Source organism: Temnothorax nylanderi, unplaced genomic scaffold, assembly GCF_030848795.1.
Source record: "Temnothorax nylanderi isolate EJ_2023f unplaced genomic scaffold, tnyl_v1.0 TNYL_tig0012_pilon, whole genome shotgun sequence".
NCBI lineage: Eukaryota > Metazoa > Arthropoda > Insecta > Hymenoptera > Formicidae > Temnothorax > Temnothorax nylanderi.
In genome coordinates, this window is record NW_027249074.1 from 2223676 (window position 1) to 2244688 (window position 21013).

Sequence of the window (21013 nt, forward strand, 5' to 3'; positions counted from 1 at the left end):
TTTAAAAGGGACATCCGCTAGAAATCGATATTGTACGAACCGGGGAAACGTCGCATTTGGTCGCAACATTCCATCGGCAAGCATCAGCGAGCTCGGATTTTTTTTCTTTTTCCTCTTTTTTTTTTCACATGATATATATTTTAGGTAACTCGTCAATATGAAATGAGAACGGCGCGTGATACATCGCTCCGCGACACACGCACACGCACATACACACACGTATGTTCTGTTAATAATAGCATTATATTTGAAATAGTAATGTTTACAACATACAATTGCAATTTGTTACTACAGTTCCAAGTGTTCGATAATGTCTCTCGCAAAGACGTCACGCATCATCGTCTCGTTCCATCCACGAAATTTCTTATTTCACGCTTTTCTCTCACGCACACGCACGCACACATACTCTCTTTCTCTCTCATTCTTCTTCTCCTTATCTCTCATCAACTTCGCCATCGTTATGCTTAGGGTAGCTCGCGAGTCACGGGGGATCGGGGATGGAAGCGGCAAATCTAATCGCAGACTAACGGCGTCGAAAAATAAGCCGGCGTGTGTAATGTACAATAACGGATGCGTGTATTCCGGGGGGCGAGGGAGAGGGGATTTGGTGCAGAGTAACCGAGGCGACAGGCGGATCGGAAATCAATCAATCTCAAGGTGTGTATTGTCGCATATATTGGTGTATCTGTAGACGCTCGAGAACGCTATATATCCGATTTTCTCGGGAGGTCGCCGGATCTCTCGAGTCACGTGTCGCGACGGCAAAACGTAACTCCTGCTTACCGTCGTCCCGCCACCTTCCTCTCTCATTCACTCACGCTCTCGCGCTCACGGTTCTTCCCCCTTTCGCTCTGCGTGCAGTCACGGTAATCGTAGAACTAATTGCTCGCGCAATTAATAATTGTCCTTCACTCTCTCTTTCTGTCTCACACACTCTCTCTCTCTCTCACACTCTCTGTTTCTCGCTCGCTTTCTCTCGTGATCAGCTGCTGACGCTATATCGAGTTCTATATGTAATCATAATCGTGTACCTATGGACTATGGCACTTGGTGCAGCTAGAGTTGAGATTTACGGGTTGGATACGGCTTAAACGGTGTGTCGTTTAGGTACTTATCGTTTAGAGCATTATCGATGCTGTCATTAGAGTATAGTGGTATGCGAGACACATGGTAATTCGTGCACATATTTTTTTCTTCCCCGTTTATTATGGTACACGGGCGGCCGTGGGGCGCCCCGGTCCGATCACGCGAACCGCCTCGTTCAGGGCCCGGCCGCGTTTCTAAGGGTTTCCGCCGTCGGGGAGGGGGATGGGGAGAGGGGGGTCGGTTGGCCGTTTGCCCGAACCTTTTCCCCACCCCTCTTTGCGAGCGTACGCGTCATTAAGCGCTCTCAAATGAGCCAATTTAGCGACACCGCCATATCGCGCGTTGGACTCGGCGCAAGACCGCGTGACCCGCTCGAAAGTGATTTATGATGAAAGGGTCAAGGTTTTTCCGCGCCTTAAACACCCTTTGTGACCGACTTTACGACTTTTCCGCCCCTTCGCAGCCTTTAACTGTAACGCGAGCGGAGATAGGTAATTCTATTAGCCGAGCGTAAAGCGACGTTGATGCAGTCGGCTTTTATGTCGCGCGCGAGCCACGGTTAATTAACTCCGGTTTAATGGTTCGCGTTGCGCCGTGAATCATTATTCCAACTATTTTCCTGAAAAATTGTTGCGTGAAGTAGGTGAAGGTAGGGATCGACAGTGATTAATTGCCATTTCAAATAAACGCGACAAATATGATATATGCGGTCATCCACTCCAATAATGGTCATTTTTCTCGTCGACTGCGTATCTTCTGTAAAACACATCAAAATAAGAAAAAAACAGATAATTAAACATACAAATATATTTTCTCTCGAAATTATTAAGGCAGTGTGTGCGCGCGACAAAATCGATCGTCTGTTCCCGTCCTAAATACATCGTCTATTTATTTCCTAAACACTCTCTCAGAATGTACGATTTAGGTGTTGCGCGAGATATTCGGTATACTGCACGAGAAAATATTGACACCCCGGACGCGAGGCGCGCTCGGAGCCGTCAGCCGCGCTCACGTCAGCCCCATCGTCGTCCCTTTAAAGCGCTTGGCCCTCCAAAGGGACGCGAAAGCGTACCCAGCACTTTGCGCAACGAACGGGAGCGGCTGCATCGGGCCGGGAGTGAAACATTAATCGCGTTACTTCTTACCCTAGCCTTACACGTACGTATTGTACTGTACACTTCGACGGTCCTCCCGTCGTGAGCGATCAGCGTAAGCGATTCTCTCGCATCGATTCGCTTGATGCACTTCCGTCGCGACGACGACCCGCTATTGTAATGTTCGGTGCTCGCTCGAAGAGACGAATTTGAAATAATAGGCCTTTCGTCCAAATCGCCACGCGCAAAAAGTCCCCCTTGCTCCGAAAGAGTTTAGTCCGAGATCGAAGATCGAAATCAATAAGTTTCACTTTACGGAATAAAGAGTATATTTACTCGTTTTCTTTTCTCGCAGGGCGATCGAGATCGCGGTCGACGAAACTGTCATGCCGATTTTTTGTTCTCTCCGCTTTCGATTTTTATTTCCCTCTCGCGTCAACCCGCGATCGTGGATCGACCGATCTTCAACCGCGATCGAGGGAATTGCGCACAGATATAGATGCTGGGAATTCTGCATTCTATGGGAATCAGAGCAAGGCTGAAACTTTTTGCGGGCGACGATTTATTTATGTACGCGGGAGACTCGCGTGTTGCAATCAATTCCCCGGTGCTATCCGTAGAGTCCGCGGCGCTTTGCCTCGTACCAAACCGGAAACGCTTTGCGCTTTAGCACTTTGGGTTTTCTCTCCTGCTAGAAAAGCAGCTTAAGATCGATCGCACCCCGTCAGTCTTGGTTAATTAACAGTTTAGATCGTATCTACCGGGATCGATAAAAACGTGCTATTCCAGAAGCGTGCAAAGATGCTCTACAAACACTGATGTATATTGCAAAGGCATGAAAAGAAATAATCCAAGCTTACGCGGGATTCCCTTACAGAATATATTAAAAGTCTCTTTCTCTTTCGGTTCATCACGTATCGTATTTCCTGCTTGTAAAAACCTTAATTTTAATATTTAATTAAAAATTAATTAATTTCATTTGGCGGTCGCAGTATAACTATAAAAATTTTTTGACACTAGATTTTCTCTGCTTGCAGTCATTAATAAATTATACATATACGTATATGTGTATGCGTATTTCGGCCAATTTCTTTTCACGGCATTCCTCTATCTGAAAGAATGCATTTCGGAAGATAATTACGCTTTCATCAAGCACAGAGAATTAAGAATCATCCTACGCGAGCGAAGTAAACAGCGAGCGCTACATTAGTAGACCGTAGCTTAATAATTGACCGACGTTCCGAGTGGCCATGAGGGTCGCATGCAGCCCTGATGAAGTTATTCTGAGTCTCGAGCTGTCCCGGTTTATAGTCACATAGTAGACACATCTATAACACGGATGAATAAAGAATGCTTTGTTAACTACGTCTGACCGACTGACCAACTAACTCTCGTTAACAATTCGCCCTTAGACCGAGAAGTATACCTCAGAATGACGTTCCTATCCACGACAAAGATAGCAAAGCGATAACGGTGACTACATTGACAGTTTAACTACGTTAAACGGTAAATGTACCGATCGTACCTAACTCGCGGCTCTAGTAGTGAGATTTCTCGGAACGCAGCTCGTACCGCGGAAATCACCCTTTCGTTTGCAAACTAGCGACAAATGAAGACGTTTTTCTTTGACGTAAAATCACATTTTACGTTAAAGTCGACCGAAAGATCCGCATGCATAGACGAAAGATGAGTCAGTAGGCTTGGAAGTATCTCGGTACAACGCACGCGGCGCAATATGGGGGTACAATTAATCACAAAGAGCGTTATTAATTGACGCGGGTGCGAACGGTCAATCCGGGGGCTAACTGACTCCGATTAGCGATTTTAGCTGCCTCATTCCAGATCATGGCCCTGTATTGTAACGGGTAGGGGAATGAAGAATACTTGGACGGTCGATTAATCAACGTTGGCGCAACCGGCTCGTATATACCTCGTCTCGTCGGCTCGCCAAGTTCGGCGCGGTGGAGTCTTTAGCGGAAACAAAGGGAGATTAGCGAGCAACGCGGATTACATCGAACACGGATCGCGGATTTTGCGGGGAATTCACGCTAGATATTACGGCTTCGTCTTAACCCCCCCCCCCCACCCCTCCTGACGCGCGCCGCGAAGTCAAAGTTCCGGCTAATATAATTTTCATCGGTGGGAGGAAGCTCTCTCGCGCGATACCGTAACTCGGACGGGACCGGGCTGAACGCCAAAGTCCCCGTATTGTCCGCGACGTTAGCGTTGAACCGTGATCCGAAACGCGATATAGCGAAAAGTCCCGAACAGCTTAATACCTTGGGAGCGGGAGCGAGACTCCGACGATGCCGTTCCGTGACCCGCGAATAAAAAGGAGGAAATGTTACACGGGGTGTCCCAGATTTTCGCGCCCGCCTGCCTTCAGATCCGCCAGATTTTTAGGCAAACTTTTGGAGCCAATATTTTTCCTCCGGGAAAAATCCAATTGGCGCGTTTGCTCCCAAGGTATTGAACTGGATTTTTACATTTTTAAAAATCCTGATGAACGAAACGGTGAATATTTATAATGCGCGTTCGACGAAAGAAAAAAAAAGAAAGGATGGAAAATTACGATGCACCGGGGTTATCTCCGACGTGCTGAAAATGCATCGGAGGGTTAAACGAATTGGCACTGCGCTGAGCTCGATTAAATTATCGTTGAATTTTATATTCGTTCCATCGCGGAGCCCTCGCTCGCTCGCTTACGACGTAATAAATGCTAGAGTGGTGACAATAGTCCCTCCCCCTTTTCGTCCTTACAATGTAATAAGCGTGAAAATGGTGATATAACAGTTTCTGCCCCGCTTCTTTTTTCGTCCGAGCCTCGCGAAGAACTGAATAAAGGCTTCGTAAGCCTTAACCGGAAGCGCATACATAGGTCACGTATAAAATGTCAAGAAATTTGATACGTTATCAGTCTTGATCTACCCATTACTCAATTATCCCATTATTATCGTGTCTACTGTAAATTATTAGTTTCTTCAACATTGTAATTTATGATCCTTTCACGTGAAAATATTATACATGTAAAAGGGTACACCGCCGGTTAAGGGTTGAAAGGTCTATCTTGAAAGATTATCCTTCGGGGGTGGCAGAAAGGCACGCTGTACTGCCTGCTCGATTTAACCCTCATAAAGATTACCCCCGCAACACACACACACGCATAATATTTACAGATTTGGATATTGTACACTTTGCGGGAAGCGGAAAACGGTAGAATTTCGACGAGTCCAATTTTCCGCGCTGCGGAAAAATAGATTATTTTACGCCAATCGTCATTTCATCGCGCACGTCGTAAACAAATAACTTTTGCGTCCCTACAGCCTCTGTTCTCGAAATTTATTTATGTATTTCGCATTCATATATTTCGAAATAAATTTCGACGAAATTTATTTTGAAATTCTTTGCGAGCTTATCGAAATTAAACCGGTTCGAATCCTCGACATTTTCACGACTGGTGATTCGTGAAAACTGGAAACTTCCATCTAGTTTGGAAGAACAAAGTTTTTTTTCGTTACACCTTGCACGCATCCCTCGCGTGCAAATATCGTGTGCAATTACATCCCCATAAATCATAATCCAGCTCGTCATAATTCAGTGCCAGAATTCAGATTCGCGTTCGCGAATTAAGTCTCGTTAATTAATCGCTAAAGCTGCGCAACCGTACATCGATGGGGATTATTTAATTAGCAAGATTAATACTTGACGAGAATGAAGTCGTAGAACCGCATTCGACGTTGAAATGTGGACCGGAAGGATCTCGCGAAAAATGATCCTTTGATGCGATCTTTAATTATTACTAGTCGCGAGGGGCTGCGTGCGCTCGTGCATGATTCTGATTCGCGACGAAATTCGCGTAATTCCAAAAATAAACGTAGAACTTTACGCTTCTCTATCTATCGCGCGAAGATACATCCGTCTAACAGTTACAATGCTTCTCGTATGTATTATATTAAACATCAACTATTTTAAGGCCATTTTATGGGGGAGTCGCGCGGAATCGTACAACATCAGCGAAAACCATCCCTTCGTTTCTTTTGCTTCCCCACCCCTTTCTTTCCTCCCCTGCAATCCTGCGTCCGACTGAAATTCGATACGATCGCGATCCCGTTTCACATCTCGTCATCGGAGATTGATACCGGGTGTAACTCCAGCGAGTTCAATTCTCTCGATGTCGCGGATACGGAAAAATAAACCTTACGGCTATCGCAGGATTGTTTCTGTTGTCATGAAAAAAAAAACACACACACACACACACGTAGGTATCACTTTCGCGTGCAGCTAGTAGCGATATTTGATCTCGTGAAAATTGCAACGGTCTCGCGATCTCTGATCAGCACGAAACTATAAAAAAGCGGCCGCTCGCTTTTTCTTTTTGTTGCAAACAATTTCTTTCTTGCATGACAGTTAATAATAGGAGACGAAACGACCATTTTTGCAAAACGACTCATTCTTCCTCGCGCGACTTGCGGAAAAATTTTACGATAATCTTTCATTGCAAATACATTCATTGTCTCGGTCGATCGAAGGTTGACTTTTCCGCACACGAAGGTAATTCTTGTAAAAATGTGAATTTAGTTATTTCTGGTAATTTCAACTCGTTAACTAATTATAAAAAAAAAAAAGGTAAATTACGTACGTGCTGCAGGATAATATCAAGGACGAAATTATGTTCGCTACAGTACGAAATTTAGCACATTGTATATTGCGCAATGTTATTTATCTCACCACACGCGTGCGATACCCGAACAATCCGCCTTATATGCGATTTTAATAGATTATAGATAATGACAAAGAGCAAAACTGCTGTCTCTTATTGTCGTTTTATATGTTCTGTGACATTTCGCGTAACGTGACGAAATTAGATTTTTCGGTTCTCCTCCAATTAACGCACGCTACTTAGCTGCTGCGTAATTATCACGCGCGAGGAATCGCAGTCTTAAACGAACAATCACGGTGGGAAAGAGCGACCTACGTTTTTCCTTTACCCATTTTCTCTCGTCCCTCTTTCCATCCGTGCCGCTCGAGTCGGTACGCGCGGTACCGGTAAATTTCGTTCGCTCGCGACTTTAAACGTCACACTCCGTAAATCTAACCGGTTGACCGAAATCTACTTGCCTCGGGGTAATTATTTGGTGGTATCGTTTATTTGATCGTACAAAAAGACGCTCGACCTCCTTCTCGTTTTCTCCCTCTACCCTAGACGCAAAAGGAAACGCAATTCGATAGACCGAACACATTTCCTGACGTCCCGATAAAACGAAAAAGATACATAAATTAACAATAAAGGATAAAAAAATAAAAATTATAATCGACAATAATATATTTTTTCATATAATCGTGCAATCATTACGTTATGTATATATATATCTGTATGTATTATTCTATATATATATATATATACATATATATATATATAATATATAGAATGGTCAAGTTAATATTTACACTATACGTACTTCTATGATTTTTGCGGATCCGTGTGTTTGCACAACAATCTTCGTATGTTCTTAATCTACCTAGCTTCTCTACCGCACCGGTATGGGGCTATGGCAACTAACGTAATAATGGCAAGTACTTGCTGACGGAAAATCGAGAGAGCCGATACTTGACGGTGGGTGCAAGTATACAGACTTTGTGTGGAAAGGAGCGATCGAAGAGTCGCGATGAAGAGAGACCGATTTATCTCGCTTTGCGCAACATCGATAAATGTATCGTATGTGAGATTCTTGGTCAGATTACATCCTCGAAATTTAATAACTTGTACCTGACGTATTTTCTTTTTGCATTTTTTAAACCAAGATATTTTTAGAATATTCGAGACACCCTGTACACGGCGAGACGCCGATTATCCGAATATAAAAAATGGGGAAGAGAGGGCGACCTACATAACATATCCGTTATTGATTACCCGTGCAAAATTCTCACATGAAGAAAAACACAAACAAAGCGTAATAATAAAAACACAATCATGATACAAATATGAAAAAGTATTTATATAAATTTCCGCATAAATATTTTGTATAAAAATAGAGCGATTCAATAGAATATAAAGTAAAAAATGTTTGCCTGTTCTTTTTTTGCTTTGAATATCGATCGTGCGGAAGAATTTAGCGTTCAGGATAATCGGCGTCCGACCAATTGACGCTTTGCAGCATTTCGAGACTTTTTGCGAAACGCGCTCATTGCTCGCGACTAAGCCGATTAGCTCGACAATCCGGCACGCACAATCAACGTAATTGCTACGTTGTTTCACACTCGTCGGTTTTTTTTTCACGTCTAGATCTCGACTCCTGTCAGATACAAATATTTTCATTTATTTGGCCTTTCTCTTCTTCCTTTCTTTTCTGTTGCAAGATGCTCGCGCTCTTCTCACTCTCAAGATTTCGCAAACATATCGTGAAACGACAATCGTCACTTTGGTGGGAACGTGCGATAAAGCTCTATTTAGCGTCAGCGGATCTTACACGCGGAACTGTGGAAATGACAAACACAACTGGAAGGACGGGGGGTGGAGGATGGGGCTTTGCTATTGCTGTGATCGAGTCTTATCTCTAATACATTCAACAACTAGAAACAGAGAAACACTGAAATCGTGCCGCAGCCGAATATGAAAGTCTCGACCCACTGTGTGTGTGTGTGTGTGTATGTATGTGTGTTTGTGTGTTGTATGTACCTATGTGGAAGTTCTTTGTGCAAACCTATTTTTACCTATCTCTCGCGTCTAGTGCGTATGTGTGTGTTCCTCCTTTCTCCCTCTTTCCTCGTTTTTTCCCTTTTTTTTTTGGAGTTTTAGGTCACGAGGGTGTAAGCCGTAAAACGCGTACGCTCGAGCAGGCGGAGTGTGGAAGCAGTCGGGAAGTTATTATACGAGCCCACGAATCGCTCGCCGCTTGGTTACTGCCTCATCCTACAATGTACATACATATATACACGGCTGCTGCGCAAAAACAATGTGTTCGAGACATTACTCAACATACATACTTGGGGGAACTGCACGGAGAAAAAGAACTCGCCGACACGGCCGAATTTGTCACTGTCGCCGGTGAGTTTCGTTAGTTGTTATACTATGAACAGCAAAAAGACTTGCCTGGGAGACGCTAATCTTGCTCGCTAGAAATTGCCTTCTACGATTCTAATTACAGAATCACGAAACAGTATATTCTCGAGGCACTTTTGTTGTATTAACAACATCTTTTCAGCCCGATATTTCTGGAGTTTTTCGCATAAGCCGTATCGCGGATCATCTTGCTACAATGATAAATGAACCACAAGTTTTCGTCGACGGAAAAATTTTGTAGGATATTCAACAAATTTTTAATATTATACTATTAATTATTAATATAATTTCAATGTCAGTAGATTTAGACAAGTCTCACTGAATCGCTAAATAGATAGCAGCAGTGACAGTATCGCTGTGACGGGGAAGCTCCTTCTCTTGCTGCGTATGTGAGGAGGTAGAAATCGCAGAAAAATGCTCCCCTCGCGTATTCGGGAGAGGGGAAAAAACGACTCTGCAAGAGCGATGATAAATTTATACCTCCGAGGGTTTCGTTTTATTCTCCCTCGGAAGAGAGATGAAGAATGCGGGCGTGTACACGTGCGCACGCGATTCTCTTTCAGTCTGCTTAGATAAAAAAAAATAAAAAAAAAAGATGAAAGAATGTATTTACATATACATACATCTCTGCAACACATATCATGTATACAATAAAATAATTCGATCCAAAGATAACGCAGAACATCCAGTGTTCAAATTCAATCATTAATTTATACATTCTGATAAATAATCTGATAAATAAATTTCTACGATCACCCTTTCAATTTAGAGAGCGGCGTAAACTCTGATCGATAATTCCGACGCGAAAGAAGAGAAAAAACAAAAAAAAACAAAAAAAAACCATTTGTGAGTGCGCGCCCGATATATAATTGCAATATACGTAATATAATTTAATCGCGTACCATTGCATCGCCGCATTCTTCTGCAGTTCCTCCGCTTCAAACGTCGGACAGAAAAAGATCCACAAACTTTCGTCAAATGAACAATTATTAAACAAAACAACAGACCATACGATATATCACTCAAGAACCCAAAGATTTGATATACATCTCATCTTTTCTCCTTTAAATTTAATGCAACACACGCTGCGAAAAATGCCTTTCACTTAATATCTTCTCCCATTCAGTACTATTTGTAGATATATACATACCATATATATGTTATGTATCAGAGATATATGTATATAAATATACATATATGTATGTATATATGTATATATGTATATATGTATATATATCCACATATTTCTGATACAAAGTTTGCAAAAAATAAATTTAATCTCAAGGTAACTGAATGTGTATATGTAGAAAATATTTCTGATATATATATATATATATATATATATATATATATATAATATTATATATATATCAGAAATATATATATATACATATATCGGAGATATTCCCTAAAATTCTTAGTGTCGTATATTCAGAATAGCAGTCCGGAAATTAAATCCGGACCTTTGCTCGACATGTTCTGGCGACTGTTCTAGCATTCAGTTATACAGTTTATATATGTATGTATGTATTTATATATATATTTAAATATATATATATGTACGTGTATTTATATATACATATATATATATAGACACATACATATATATATATGTACAAATGTATATATTTATATATTATCCTCCTGAGTCGGTAAAGCTGAAAGGCAATTTTCATGCGCCTCCTTGCCGTACACGACATACAAAAGATACCACAGAATATACACATAGAATAACGAATTACGTTGTTAAATTCCGAACAAAATTCACAATAATGATGCCTCACGACAGTCCGCTCCTCTCTACTTATCTATATATGTATACCATTTGCGTAAATAAAGGTGATTTCGGTCTAAAATTATATCGCTAATAGGCGCTTCCTTTCCTCGCACGGGAGCGCGCGCGCCGCTCCCGGAAAAATTACACGTTACAATAAGGTAATTAGACTTCTTTTACTCACTAACGTAATAATTAAAAAAATCTGATTACTCTGAAAAATTCGAGATTACTTTTTAAAAACTGTTCCTCGGACAGTACATCTTCTATTTCGAACGCTTAACTGCTTTCGTTTTCATTTCTTTCTTTTTTTTTTCACTGGTATACACCGTCGTACATTCCCGCGTATACGCACTCTTTTTTCCACTCTTTCCTTCGTGATTTCAATTTAGTTTTCAACATTTATATCTTGTCCTTATTATGCACTTCCCCCGTGTGGGGGCAACTTAGGACCATCACAATTCACTATTGCGATTAATAGAATCGTTACGCGTTAATTACGAGGTATGTTTATGTCGAAAAATTAGCAGCACGTTTATTCTTATTTTGATTATTCCACCTGTGTGAGTTTTGTATATCACATATTTTAGACATTTGTTCCGGTGTGTCTTGCAGATCTTCATCGTGTTGATTACCCGACCTCTTTGTTCGTTTCCTCTCGTTTTTTTCTCCTCGAGATTTGTACCACATAGATTCGACAAGTCAACGAAGTTGCACTTGATAATACGTAAATGATCGTGACGTTCCGTGACCCGGTTGGTTTACAGTCCTTTACTTTTTATTTATTTGTGAAATGATTCGATTTTAAGTTTTGAAATTTCAAGTGCGGCACACGCACTGCTTGCGTTCCTTTTGTACACTGGTACGATTAAGTCCCCTTTTATTACAGTGCAAATTTTATTTATACGCTTTACGTTCTTTCATTGTGGATTGATGCTTCTGTTCAAAAGTAGATAATATGATTATATTATTCGCTCTCGGCGTTACTACTGCTTCGCGTTCGATATATACAATTTACATTCCGGATACATTGTTTCACACTGTGCGAACTTATATTCGTCCTATCTACGTTATCGCAGCTTCCGTTAGAGTTTTAAGCAGTTCATTAGAGCGTAATATGAGGCGTCGAGTGTCATTATGGCGTATACACATGTTTCTCTTCCTCCTTTCCTTCGTTTTTTACAGCACTGCACTCTTGTTATATGAAGATTTTAAGGATTGTAGAACCTCAGTAAAAAGGGTCACGTGAAAAGTTCGATTTACGATCAGCCTAGCGTTCCCCTCGTTTACACATTTAAATTAATTTGATATACCTAACATGATACTGTATGTTTTACACATATGAGGGCTTTCTTTGTTATTTTATTACTATCGCCTTCTTGGCGATTTGATTGCCGAGTTCTTTATTAGCCTTGGCCACAGAAAGAATCGTCTCTCTTAAAAATCTTTAACAAGAACCAATCAAAGAGAAATAACATTTGCAATAAAACTAATGGATTCGCAATATTCATCTCGTAATTTTAAATAGACTCAGAAGAAAGATAACCAATTGAATGATTAAAATAATGTGTATAAATTAAGGAATATAATTTATTTGTAAAAAAATTTATTATCTGCGCGTAAAATGTGATGTAATAAGCGTCGATATGAAAACGTAATATATTCTCATAAAAAAGAAGAGGAAAAACATTACACTTAATAATATACGGTGGACAAAGGTGGCAATTTTGATAAGAAAAATAAATGACGATCATATTACAATATCTTTAAAAATAATATTACTGTCACACAGTGATTTACGTGATTCATTGCATCGTAATATATTAGATATTAACAATAAAAACAAAATCATCGTAATAAATAGAATTTCTTTAAAGAATAACAAATACGATATATATAGACGAGTATACAAAGGGAAGATTATTATAAAGAACTCGGCAAGAGATTCATATACTGCGAGTGCTCGCAATATTACTGGACTTACGGCTCTAAACATTGTTTGATTGTTTAAATTATTTTAGGTTAGTTCCTAGTTGACCATAAGTGTATGTGATTCCATGGGCGCCGCACTATCGTACAACGTATCCGTGTCTTGCGTAGGCTCGCCCTGCAGCTGACACTGATTGCTCAACGTTCCGGCGCCGCAATCGCAAAAGAATCTAGAAATATTAATGCACACGATTACATTATGGTTACTCCATTTATGGCGCGTCTAAATAATGCACGGAATCAAGCGTACGAGCTCACCGATCGTGTCTGATGAATTCCACATCGTGGCCAGCGTGACAAGTTTTTATACAGTTAACGCATATCGCGTTCCGATCCGTCGTGTTGCACGTTTGACAACGGTAGAAGTCGTGCATGGGGAAGGAAGTGTACGAAGAGATTTTGTATAAACATTGGCCGTTCCCAACCGCTTTCTCCACCGCGTCTTGGTTATTAAATATTTTATTGCCTAAAAAAAGAAAAGAGCGCGTGCAATACTTTCTTGTTAAAAGCACCGGCAATTGGCCACCGGAAGCGAGTGGTGTTTACCTCTAGTCGTCGGTTGCACCCCGCTCGCTAGACACAGACCGCCGAATCGATTATTGAATATTTGATTGAATTCCAGGGTAGCCGTGGCGTTATTAGTTATTTCGACGCCGGCTGCCAAGCCATCGAAAATCCGGTTCCTCCTCAGGATCGGCTGCGATTGCGTCGATATAAGCACGCCCGCTTGCGCATTGTGAAATATGTCGTTCTCCTCCAAAATACCTGTATCAAGACGCGCAAAAATCACGATTCTGTCTAATTTTCAATGAGACATAATGTATTCAATCTCATCCATTATATCTGCATGCAAGGATTCCTTAATTTTTATTATACTTTTTATAGTAATCAGTGTTTAGAGAATTACTATAGAATCATTAATTTTTCAGATCAATTACTTACAATGTATTTTAATATGTATCGAGGCTTTCTTTAGCCAGTATAAATTTTAGTAAAAACAGACAAAATATGTTTAACTTCTAGAGAAAATTATTTAAAAAAATTCTGAATGTAATATTTATTAGTTAGTCAACGACTGAAAAATTATTACCAAAATCTTGCTAAAAAGAGAATGCTTTACCTTTGCCTCCATTGAATATACAGATTCCGCCGTCTCGTCCATCGAATATCTTGTTCCTTTTAAGAGTCGGATTGCTGTCTGTCTTGATCCAGACGCCAGCCATTGCATTGTCAAAAATCTCATTTTGTTCGAGTAAGCCTAAGCCACTATTATACACTAAAACGCCGCCGTTTTGTCCTCCCCATATTTTATTACCGCGTATTACTGGATTGCTGCCAGTCCTGGAGAAGAAACACCGATTTTAGCCGATTTTCTTATCGTTATATTTCGCTTAAACATCAAAACTTTCAGCTTACAACCCTTTCGGAAGTGACAATTACCTTATTTGTACTCCTGAATACAAATGATTGAAAATATCATTGTCCTCCAATTTTCCGTGGCCGTTGTCGTAAAAATATACGCCGACCTGTTTGCCACTGTGAATTCGATTTCGCCTTAAAACGGGCGTCGAACCCGTTGTAATCCACACGCCTGCTAAAGTATTGGCATACACCTCGTTCTCCTCTATCAAGCCCTGGCCCTTTTCGTGCACGTAAATGCCGCCGTGCTGACCGTGATGTATTTTGTTGTGCCGGACGATCGGATCCGAATTTGTCCTGATTTGTATACCAGCTAGTGCGTTGCCGTAGATGTTATTGTGCTCGATCAAACCTCTGCCCTCGCCGAATATGTACACTCCACCTTGATGGCCATTATATATTTCGTTCCGACGTATAGTCGGATTAGAGTTCGACGTGATCCATACACCAGCAAAATTGTTCGAATGAATTTTGTTGTCGATGAATTGTCCCAGGCCATTCTCATGTACATAGATGCCGCCAGTCTGGCCGTGATGAATCTCGCAGTGAACAACGGTAGGATTAGCACCGGCTTTCACCTCGAAACCCGCTATCCGATTGTTGTGAATATCGTTAGCTTCGAAGTAACCGAGCCCGTTGTCGAATGTGAATATTCCTACATCGCGACCGTGATGGATGTGATTCCGTCGCATGATGGGATTCGCGTAATTCTTCACCCAGATGCCAGCGAGGGCATTCCGCGAGATCTCGTTGTCCTCGTATGTGCCCTGAGCGTAGTCGGTCACGTATAACCCGACGTTCTCGCAATCCGATATGTCGCAATTCTTCACTAACGGATTGGCACCGACGCCTGACACGCAGACCGCTGCACCAACTAAAAATTAAAAATACGTAATCTTAATGAATACAATTTCTAAATTATTTATATTGTGTATTGAACAAAGTATGGAATTTGAGAATAACTTGCTTTATTCTTTCAAAGATTGTAATGTATGTTGAACAGTCATATATATCTTGTAATCATTTTATTATAAAGTCATAGAGATTTATTTAAGTTTTTGCTACGGCGATAATTCCAAATCTCAAGTTCTAAATTTTAATTAAAACATTTTCATCAATCTTATATCAGTCTATAAAAACATTACGCATACACTTACCAACGCTCGAGCTTCTGATGATGCAGTGATCGACGGTGGGACTGCAATTTTCGCCAACTTCCAAACAATAGTGTTTGTGATGGGGCACCGTACTCGTGACGTCGGGCGTGAATTTCAACGTGAGATGTCCAGCGTAAGCGCGTTTTGCACCCTCCACAAACATAACCGTTGACTCGCTCTCTCGCTCCAGAATGACGGACTCTGCGACATTTCCTGGCGCGGCACCAATCAACGCTACATCGCTGTCGATTACAAGGAACTCGCCTCTATACGTGCCAGCGTGTAAAAAGACCAAATGCTGCGTCGATGTGTCCTCCCCGCTTGTTTGCGAATTGCTATTGCAGCAACCCTGACCGCCCGCAGCTGTAGCCCCACTGTTTGCCGAGGCGCTGTTGCTCCTGTACTCATCGACGTAGTCCAGCGCGCCTTGAACCGTATTGAAGTACGGCAAGTTACGGCCCTTAAACTTCAAGTCCTGAAAGCCAGGCCGCACGTGCACGCCTCTGTATAGCTGCCTGAAACTCTCCTTCCACGGATTCTGGTACTCGGACTCGTCCGGCGAGACGAATTCGAATTTACATGGCGCTGGATTAAACAGCGGCAGATCGTACTCGTAGACTTGCTGGTACAACGATTTCCACAGTTCCGTGTCATTTGCGATCGCTTGGAAACGCTTGCAGACTTGCGATACTCGGCAAAGATCTTGCTCCATAAGATAATTGAATATCGTGAGCAGCACTTCATCCGGTAGCTCGTACTGGAGGTAATGCGCCGCTGTGTTAGTGTTTATACCTGCCGCGAGAAATTAAAATTAGTAGAATCTAATGAAATTTAGCGAATTCAGAGTTGAATTTCTGATCCATGTGTCAAGAAATGAGCACAATGTTAAATGGAGCATTGGAATTTTTACGTTGCATATTATATCATTACTATTACGAGAACATTAATATTTACGATACATCCACCATTATATGTTAACCCTTTGTCTTTCGATACGTACAGCAATTTCTAATTCTACATGTCAAACGTTAGTAATCGCGTATATTGAGACGTACCGTCCGTGGACAGCGAACATGTCCGTCTCGGACGCTTTCTCGCCGGTAGGGACGACGAACCAAAGGTAGCGGCAATGCCACCCGATGGCGGTAGGGCGGAACTCGTGCCGGGCGCCGGATCTGGATGCGGTGGACTTTTTCGTCTCAGGTCATATGGCGACGAGTGCGATTGAGGTGACGGGGAGGGAGCAGCTACTCCGGATACACTAGGGGACGAGCCTCGTCCACCACTTCCTCCGCCTCCACCGCCAACTACTACTGGAAGGAGCTGATTGGATATCGGCAGATCGCATGGCTCGGCTAAGAACACAAAACGAGATCATTAGAAAAATGGAAAACATGAAAGAAAAGGTGAGAAAACACTTCTTTCATAAACCCCTCAAAGATGATAGAATTTCTGAAAGTTCCCTGAAAAGAGAAAAAGACCGTTTTAGAGAAAGAAGTTTTTATTCCGCAGATTTGTAGAAATTTAATTCGGAGGATAGAAAAAGAGCAGTCTTTCTGATTTTTCTATCTCTTTTTCTGTTTCTTCAATCTCTCTCGAATACAGTCTCTTTGCGCGAACATGAATAAGCTTGCGTAACATTATACTTGTACATCATATTAATACAGTTGTATAATATATCATATTATAAACAAAAGGCATTTGTAGCCGCAAACATTCGCTATCTGCTGTGTAATTTATAGCAAGCCAGGGATCATTAGAGAAATTTGCATGGTGACACGAGGTGGCCTTGTTTTACAAATGCCGCGGCATAAATTGTCAAGTGTATAATGTCGCAAACCCGCATGGAGAATCCGTTAATAAAGAACAACGTTACGATTACGTGTATTTCAATATAATTGTTGACACGCAAATCCAATTACGCGTCAATGCGCGATGACGAAATCACGAGCAACGAAAATGGCACGTACATACGAGTCGCCGCTTCAATTTTTTTTTTTCCAACGTTTCAAACGTATCGCAAAGTCAAAGAGCGCGTATCGCACATACAATAAACTTCAATGCGCCGCGTGTACCTTTTCCAATAACGCGCCTCTGCGTAACGCGATTACGATGGAATGCACGAGCACGCGCGATATGTTTCGTCTATCAACGCGATCTCCGTTATCGCGAGACCGAAATTCACGCCGGTACGCCAAAGCGGCAAAGCTGACAGAACTGAAGCCCGTGGACAATAGGACCCGGTGCTACGACTACCGTCTCTCCGTTCATCGCCGAATCGTTATCGCGTCGACGCCGACGGGGGCACCGCGATACCACGGGCGAGTCGTCGCGCGGCTCCCATTCCGCCCGTTCTGTAAACAGCGTTTCTCGACGTTTCACTTTCTAGCTGGCTGACACACGCGGCAGACGCACGCAGCGCACGATCCGCGAGAGACGCGTCGATTTCGGGGGGCCCGGGGATACTCTCGATCACGTTTCCGGGTCACGCCGAGTCCTCTCGCGAAAGTGGAGCACCGGTAATTCATCACTCGAGACCGCACCGCCGGCGCCGATACCGCGTAACAGACGTCGGGGGGGGTCCTCCCTCCCCTGCATTTTTTCCTCTCCTTCTGCAAAAAAGCTCCTTTAAATGCCTCGTCTTTCAGTTGGAACATTGTGAGCGATTTAAATTCGGCAATCTTGAGATTCTCGAACACCCGTCACGGTTAAACCGACTGCTAGGTTTTATCGGGTGACACCATTTTTATTCTTATCTAATTTCACAATGTAATACAAATATTCGAAATACCTGAGTACCAACTATACTAATGTTTTTGTTCTTATCTAATTTCACTTGAGAGTGCCAACTATAACAGTCTATATATGTTACATTCGAGTTTAATTAATTAATTTTTCAATCTACAATTCTCATAGAGGATATACATTGCTTTCTACTTTTCTAAGAATTTCAAGTATCACCCTGGCGTGCGAATAATCAGTCTAATAAATGATAACTAAACCTCTCCGAATATTCGAACGCCTCAAGAATGTTTGCTCTCTCGTCCTCCCATTTTGCCTCCGTCTGTTCTCTCGCTTCTGCTCTCCTCCTCTCAACGTTTCTTCCTCGGCTGCTCTCCCCCTTTCTCTCTCACTCTCTCTCTTTCTCTCTCGGGCCGCCGGAAAATTCGGCACCGATCGACGCGTATCCCGCAAGCTGCGCCGCGTTCCAGCTGGATCGTCGGCGATTGAACGAAGCGAGGAGAGAGAAAGAGAGAGAGAAAGAGAGAGAAAGGAAAAAAAAAGAAAAAAAGAATGCGGGGAGGGAGAGGGCGACTCCGGAGCCGACATTCCGGCGGATTGATCGCGAAGCGGAGATCGCGAATCGATACGATCGGCGAATCGCGGGGACCGCTTCTCCACGAGGCGCACAAAAGCAGACGTTCTCCAATCGAGAGCGGGGGGGGGGAAGGGGGAGGGGGGAGGGGGGCTTCACTCGCGATATTGCGTTACAATAAGGGTCGCGTTCCCTCGACGGTATCGCCGTGTGGGGTCGTTCAACCCTTATTATATTATAGCCCCGGAGACACGCGGGGCCCCGCGAGATACGTGTTATCGCAACGGTGATCCACGCTCACCGTTCCCCGTCGGCGAGGACGCGGCGGGCGCCTCGCCTCTCCCCCTCGTTTCGCGTCCTCGCGCGACTCGGGATTTTACGATTTTGCGAATCCGCCGATTCGCGTTCGTTCAAGGCCGACGGGATTTTCGGGGATCCAAATGATCCGTACCGTTCGCTCGACTCCATTGTTTACTCGCGGATCGGCGCCGCGAGCCCGCGACGTCGAGAGTCAGGATTGTCAAGAGACGCCGCGTTCCGCAGCTCATCCGGAAAGAAAAGAAAAAGAAAGTGTCGCAACTCGCAACCTCTCTCGGGGTCCACGGCCGTGCTCCGCTCTCGTGGACGGCGTGGACGCGCAGCCGCCAATCAGAAATTATTCACAAATACCGAAAAGCAATATGGCCGTTAGTAGCTGCCAATCGGAAATTGCCCGCAAATCCGAAAAGCGATTCGCGAAAGGGGTCGCGGGGATCCGGATCCGGAGTGCTTGACGGCACTTGACGGCATTGCGAGGCTGGCGTTCAACTGTCAAACACGCGACTGTCATCTGATGTCGGCCACGGTTTGCCTAAAGTCCCTTTGTCGCTTGCAGCTGCGAGGCTGCGAGTTGCGTTGCGACGCGACTCAGGCCGAGTCCTCCCGAGTCCCGAGCCTCCGATTGACAGCTTTGCCACATTCGACGCTACCTAACCTCAGCCGCGACGCGTTGAAATACTCGGAGCAGCCGCAGCAGCCGCAGCTCGCCAATGTTTAGAACACAGCCTATTCCCCGCTACATCACAATTACTACTATAACGATTACGCCTAACTCTTAAATCACTGGACACAGACAGTTTGAAGTCACCTCTTTTTCAGCACCTTTCCGAATAACATATACTCCAAGCGAGAGCGAGGTTTCGCGGGGGGAAAAGGGACGGAAAAGGGAGCCAGAGAGCGAGGATCGTGGGAAAAGAGAACAAGTCGTCGGAGAAATGGGCGGACAGCGGAGCGAGCAGGAAACGCAGCGCGTGCCGTAGTCCACAGGGGAACAAAGGCACGATGGAGATGGTGGAGATCCGGGATCGTCGCCGACACGCGGGCATCCTCGGGACCTCGACGCGGTTCCGATGGCGGACGGGGCTCCTGGACGGAGCCGCCGCGACACGGAAACCCGTCTTTGTCTCCTCGTCTCCTCGCTCTCTCGCTCGCTCCCTCGGTCCGTCCCTCTTCGCTCACTCGTACTCGTCTCGTCTCGTTTCACTCGCTCCTTCTTCGTCTCGCGCGTTCGCCTCGCTCGCTCACTCGCTCACTCACTCGCTTACCCGTTCTCGACGGCAAGGGGATCCTGTTTGTGTTTTTCCGACGCGACCTCCGCACGTAGCTGCGCGACGACGAGAACGACGCGCTCGGCATCTTCGTGTCGTCGGAATCGTCGGCGGCCCTCGGCGGTCGTCCTCGTGTCCGTCCTCGTTGCCGTCGTTGTCCTCCTCCTTTCTCCGCCGCCCCCTCCTCCACCGCCGCCTCCTCCTGCCGCTCCTGTTCCGCCGTCGATCGCGGCTCGTCGCGCTTCCTGCGGCTGCGAGGTGGGCGCGAGGTCCGGCGGTACCCTTCCCGGCGTCCCCGGCGATCGGGCAGCCGCCGCGGTATCCTGGTCGGCGGACACCCACGGCAGAAGCTGCCAAAAGCTTAGGATACACTACACAATAGCGACACTACCACCGTGCACGGCGGCCATCTTCTTGGTATCTGCTCGCCGACTGGCCCAGAGGGCAGCCGCCAATCGGACAAGTTTCTGCCCCGCGAGTGCGTGCCGTGCACCCCCCACCCCCCATTCGACCCGCACCGTCAGTATACCGT

The 21013-nt window shown here is 44.0% G+C and overlaps 1 protein-coding gene across 1 annotated transcript; it reads right to left on the minus strand.

Moving 5' to 3' along the window:
• Nucleotides 1-224: 224 nt before the first annotated feature.
• Fbxo11 (F-box protein 11) lies at nucleotides 225-21007 on the minus strand. The gene is made up of 8 exons (XM_071697571.1): nucleotides 20479-21007; nucleotides 16635-16934; nucleotides 15580-16371; nucleotides 14444-15296; nucleotides 14124-14344; nucleotides 13550-13768; nucleotides 13262-13469; nucleotides 225-13173 (listed from the first exon to the last, which is right to left on the minus strand). Exons 1-8 carry the CDS (start codon nucleotides 20567-20569, stop codon nucleotides 13044-13046), a joined length of 2814 nt encoding a protein of 937 aa, XP_071553672.1. The 5' UTR covers nucleotides 20570-21007; the 3' UTR covers nucleotides 225-13043.
• Nucleotides 21008-21013: the final 6 nt, after the last annotated feature.